Source organism: Euprymna scolopes, chromosome 23, assembly GCF_053919585.1.
Source record: "Euprymna scolopes isolate OS-2025 chromosome 23, ASM5391958v1, whole genome shotgun sequence".
Lineage (NCBI taxonomy): Eukaryota > Metazoa > Mollusca > Cephalopoda > Sepiida > Sepiolidae > Euprymna > Euprymna scolopes.
Genome location: NC_136504.1, coordinates 25,420,638 through 25,426,637, shown reverse-complemented (window position 1 = coordinate 25,426,637; position 6,000 = coordinate 25,420,638). Strand labels below are relative to the sequence as shown.

At 29.4% G+C, this 6,000-nt stretch overlaps 1 protein-coding gene across 2 annotated transcripts in view; it reads right to left on the bottom strand.

Annotated features, from left to right (window-relative positions):
- Positions 1 to 204: 204 nt before the first annotated feature.
- The window catches only part of LOC145245802 (iron-sulfur cluster assembly 1 homolog, mitochondrial-like), a 54,150-nt gene continuing 48,354 nt past the window's right edge, over positions 205 to 6,000 (bottom strand). For both annotated transcript variants that reach the window (XM_080107448.1, XM_080107447.1), the window contains 2 exons: positions 3,042 to 3,147; positions 205 to 564 (listed from right to left, as the gene is read on the bottom strand). In XM_080107448.1, the coding sequence (XP_079963574.1) occupies positions 416 to 564; positions 3,042 to 3,147 (255 nt within the window). In that variant the 3' untranslated portion in view covers positions 205 to 415. The remainder of the gene's footprint in view (positions 565 to 3,041; positions 3,148 to 6,000) is intronic.

The window sequence follows — 6,000 nt, the reverse complement described above, 5'->3', positions numbered from 1 at the left end:
TTCACCTGAAACATTGTATGAATAGCACTAGATATGAGAATAGCAGTCTGAATAATCCAAATAATCCCCTCCAAAATAAAATCGTGCCAAAAATCTTGACCTATAATTACATTAAAGAAAAAAAAAAAAAAAAAAAAAAGCAGAGATGGATTTTTCAAACCATAAACCACCCTCCCCCCAAGAAACACACAGAAAAAAAAAAAGTGAACAAACAAAATTGAGGTATTTATCTTATCTACATTGCATTCCATAGTTTCTTCTTCCCAGACACCATTTTTTTTTTTTTTTTTTTTTTAATAGGCTGAGTGCATCAAAAAGGAAACACTTATAAAGAACACTATAGATATATTTTATATATACACATATGCATCCGTATGTAAAAGAAATGGTCCATAGCTAGCCAGGAAGTTGGGAGTTATACACTGAAGCTCTCTCCACAACCACAAGTGCCCTTGACATTGGGGTTATTAAATATAAATTCAGACGAAAGTTTTGTTTCTACATAGTCCATTTCTGTGCCCAACAATGTCAGCTGGGCTTTTGTGTCCATAAAGATCTTTATGCCTGAAAAGTAAAACAAAATTATCTTAATGCAAAAAATCAATGTTTGTGTGGATGTTAAAGAAATTTATATGTCGATAATTAGAACATTCAAATAAGTTTCAATAAAGATTACATTTTTCAAACAATCGACTGACACCATTGAAATTTTCCTTCCGTTCCATCCAAGATCACTAAGGGTAATTATTGTTAAACTTGTTAATAGCACTGAAAGATAACACAACGCGTGGTTGCTAAAGTTGGACAGAGGTGCTTTATTACAACTCATCACACAAGGATACAGATTGCCTTGTTCTTCAACTGCTCCTCCTGATTTTCTCATGTAGAAAATCGACTTCGTTATTAAAGAGTTCTACAACCCTCGACTTTAGGATAGAGAAGGGCTAAAGTCTCTCCATCCATTGATATACAGTATAACTCCTATAATTTGAACATCCGCTTCGTTCAAATTAGAGGATGCTGTTCAAAATTGAAAATAAATTAAATCTACTCTTACTTGTTAGGTATTTATTACCTAATTTATCATCTACAGAAATCATACATTTATGTAAAATACAGTTTTTTATCTATTCATTGACTGAGTCTCATTGCAGTTTCTATTTTCATCAATTGAGCTCTCGGGCGCTGCCATTGTAATCCATAAGCGATCACAAAATGTATTAGTGTTGGGGCGATTAATCGGAATAGAAATCGGGAATAAAAAAATATCGGAGCTTTTGGGGGTATAGGTATCAGTATCAGTAAATTTGCGCCTATTTCTCGATGCCAAGACAGATTCCTTTAATTATCCTTTTTATTCGATTTTGGTTTAAAAACATCTTCTACTGCTTGTAGTAATAAAATAGCCAAACTTTAGAGAAAGTTCAAATTAAAGGAGTTTTACTGCATTAACAATTATCACTTGGGTGCATAAAATAACCGAATTATATTATTTTTATTGGAATACTTTGAGATAAGTAATTTGTGTATTCATTCTTTTTTTTTTTGGGGGGGGGGGCGACTATTATCCTCATCTTCATAATTGAAATGACTACAATTATGAAGATGAGGATAACAGCATGCAAAAAAACATAACTGAATTACATCATTACTTTTAGTACTTATACAGAATATGGACCATGCTGAAATTAGAACATTTATTATTTAGAAAACCATTCTCAACATGGGAAGGAGAGGGCGTTTTTTTTGGCACTTCTGCACTATTAGGATGAAATTTAAAAATTGTAAAACTGCATTTCACATGACAACAATGGCATCTACATATTCCTCGTATTTTTAAGATGATTTTATCCAAATATTACGAAAATCGATAAGGTAGAAAATTATTTTTTTTACAGAAAATAAAATAAGAATTTGATTAAAACAATCGTAAGACACAAGAGAGTTCAAAAGGGAGGTAATCCATACTAACAATGCCTAATGAATACTGATAGTTATTATTAATACTAACATGAATAAAATCCATGTATATAATACGCTTTTGTTTGTGTGTACGTTAATAACTTAAACAATCATCAAATAAAGTGCAAACAAAATAAATAAAATAATTGTAAACTATCTGATATCGCAGTTTACATTGTTTACATTGGATTTGAAGATGACCATATTGTAGTCAGCTAGAAAATAGGCCAGCAGAACAGAGTTCCTCAGGCAGACAGTTCTAAGAAAGAAGCCATGTTCATGGAATTTGCGTTTAGATTTATGCACAGATAAAGTGAAGGAAATTGTTGATAGTTGTTGTAGAAGACGAGTGTTTTATATGGAACTTTGGCAAGGAGGGACCATAGATTGAAGTTCAGAAGAGCACTTGCCATGAAAATAATGATAAAGTAGAGATAGGCTCACAACGTCTTTTCTGTTGAAAAGCGGTAGCAGGGAAGGGCATTGCCGACTAGATTTGGAAGCTGGTTTTGAACTTTGTCAAGGCAGGATAAGTTGCTCAAAACAGCTCCTGCCCAGATGTGGTAAACTTACTTCTTATTTTAAAGAAAAAAAAAAAAAAATTCACATCAGTTTGGCTTTCTAAAATTTCAAATTTTAATATTCAAATTCGTAGTCATATTTTAAAAAAGTGACATTCTATTTCTTATTACACATTTACACTTAAATATAATTTCAGATTATCCAGTTTACATCAAAGGACAACTATTCATTAAATTTTTATATCTCTAAGGGGAGAAACAAATAAATGATTTATAAAAAAAAAAAAAAAAAAAAAGGAAAAGTCGCTTGACAAGACCTGTTGGGTCGAAAGCTTGCTTCATATCTTTAAGGTAAATAAATGTTCACTTTAAAATAAATATAAAAACGTATTGTTTTGGTTTTCTTAACTTTCAAATCTTAATATTCAAATTCATAACAATATTTAAAAAAAAAGTGCCATTCTATTTCTTAAAAATAGAAGTTTATTATGGTGATGTAAGAGGAAGTGTTAAAAAAAAAAATCAAAAAAAATCAAAAAATAAAAATGCCAAAGTTACCATCTTGTACAATGACTTCATCAAATTTCCCTTTTTGATTTGCATAATCCAATGTGTAGCTGAGTCCATTACAGCCACGTGTTTTTACGCCAATCCTTAAAGCAATCTGAAGAATAAAATGAAAAAGTTAAACGTGAAAACAACGTAAAATAAAAATGTCTTTTTAAAAAATATCCAAAAATAAAACACAAAACTGCATAGCACTTCACTTAGAATGCTCCTCCCTCTCTCTGAAAATTTAGAACTTTAATTCACAGTGACCCTTTATATCTCAGAGTCAATGTACTTTGAGGTGAATTAAAACAAGTAAAAATAAAAATCCATTTTACTTATATACAGGCTGTCCAAAAAGTCGTTGAATTATGATATCATTCTGTAATTCTAACACTAAGACATTGGGAATTAAAAAAAAAAAAAAAAAAAAAAATGCAAAATTCAAACAATATTTATGAAAAATAACGTTTTTTAAATGTTGCCCATTTTCAACTCCACATATTTATGCTCTTTCCAAAACATTATTCACGACAGCAGAATCTCTGAATTGCAATTTATAACTCCCTTATTTCATTTTTGATGTTTTCCTTCAATTCTTGCAGGGTTTGGGGTTTGTTAACTTTCTTTAAGATATCCCCAAAAGAAAAAGTCGGGGCTAGTCAGGTCTGGGGAATGTGGTGGCCATTTGACATTGCTAATTGAAAATCCAAGGGTAAAACTAAAAATGGGCAACATTTTAAAAAAATTATTTTTTATAAATAAAGGTTGTTTAAATTTTGCATTTTTTGTAAAATAATTTTTCCAATATCTTAATCAGATTGTGTTGAAATTACAAAAATATATCAGCAAAAATAAAGAATTTATTTAAGTTGAAAACCCTTCAGTGACTTTTTGGACACCCTGCACTAACACTAGAATACCTGATTCAAAGAGAACAGTTTTGCACCACTTATTTCTTTTGAAACTTTTAAATTAAGATTTAATGTTATTAAACCTTATGTCTAGAATCATTTTTCCAATGTTGATCAAAATCCATTACATGATCTTGATTTAAAAAATTTAAGTTCTTAAACTTAAAGAATTGAACCTGAGGGATTGGTTAGTTGGTTGGTTGTTTTACAGCATATAAACCCTTTTCAGTTAAATACTAAATTCTTTTTGTTCCCCAAATTAAGTTATGAGAGTTAGGTATTTTTACTCATTTGTTAAATTAAGTTCAGTTTTTTTTTTTCTTATTTGTTCGATGATGTAGGATTAAAAAAAATTTTTTTTTAACAGGGTCAGTTTGGATTGGATTAGTTATATTTTCTTGTATAGGTTTACTTTTTTCAAAAATGTTAATATTGTGTTAGTATTTATTTTTTCACATTGTAAAAATTTGGATGGATGTGTTGGAGATCGCCACAATCTAGCAGAAAGTGTTTTACTGTAAAGTGTTTTTGGCACGTCATGCATTCTGGATAATTTTCATTTGTCAGAAGGAAAGAGTGGGTTATGTGTGTGTGTCCTATGCGAATACAGGACAAAACGATTTCTTCCATGCATAATGAAACTGAGGGAATCTTAATTGATGTCTAATGACTATCGATCAAATACAATGCAAATCTGAAATATCTGAATTGAATAGGAGGCTGTGGCCATATATACTAGCATGGATACCCAGCATTACCAGGGTCGACATGAAGTTCGGTTTGGCCATACCTGCTATACTAAGAATATTATATCAACTATCGTTACCTCAACAAAAATTTCAAAAATAAAAACGAACGAAAACATAAAAATGTACCCCCTGCCCCGAGAAAAAGAAGTACGTGACAAACTCTCCACCAGATATTTCGATAAGAGGGATACGAAGAGAAGCTATTCTCTGGATATTGAGCACCTTTTTATGACTATATTCCAGTTTAAGCTAATTTCTTTTATGCTACCTCAGTCTAGAAAGATCTGTCTTTACGGTCTGTTGCAACGACAACAAACTAAATAATTCAGTTTCAAAAATACCAAAGTAGAATTTGTGTTAACAGAAATACACGTTTTTATGTCATAAAAGTGATGAGTTATGACTTACTGTGTTATTAAAGAAAAAAAAAAATTAGTTACGATGTCAAAAAAATGTGAAGAAAAAAAAAAACTGGTAAAAAAATGTAAATTAAATTTTTTTTTTTGTTTTTGTTTTAAATAACGAATCGTAGTTGAATTGAATTGTTTGTTTATTTTAAAATAAAAATTCACTGGATCACAACGTTAATTGCGAAATCACAGAAATTATTTTTTTTAAACTAATTCCAAAAATAATACTTGAAAGTTTTTAGTTTTAATATCCGCCGAAAAAGAAAACTAAAACAAAAAGAACAAAGTTAGTGTCCAGGGGAAATAAATCAAACCGGTTTATAAAAAAAAATTGATGTCAATAAAAATAAATTTAATATGTTATCAACATAAATCAAATTTAAATAATGAACTTAACTAGAACACTTGAAACAATTATTTCACTATAAAAAAATAACATTCTCTCACTATAAAAAATAACTAACACATCACTATTTAATAAAATTGATTTTTCTTAATGTAAATGAGGTCACCTCTTAATCGTATATTTTGCAAGAATCATACTATATATATATATATATATATATATATATATAGGATTGAATGAAATAATAAAGTAAATGGACTTTTGTATATATATTAATCAAATTGTGAACAGACAGACAGACAGACAGACAGACAGGAATACAAATTTATATATATATAGATTATATGCCCTAAAAATAGTTTACAATAGTAGAAAACAGTAAAAAAAAAGAAAACAGCAATGTCAAGAATAGATGTTAATTAATGTCTAATACCCATTGTTTTAATTTCACAAAAAAAATGGAGTTTATCTGAAATTTCACAGACGGCTTTAATCTTTTTTGACATTAAACTAATTAATGATGGGATGATTTCAATATTATTCCGATAC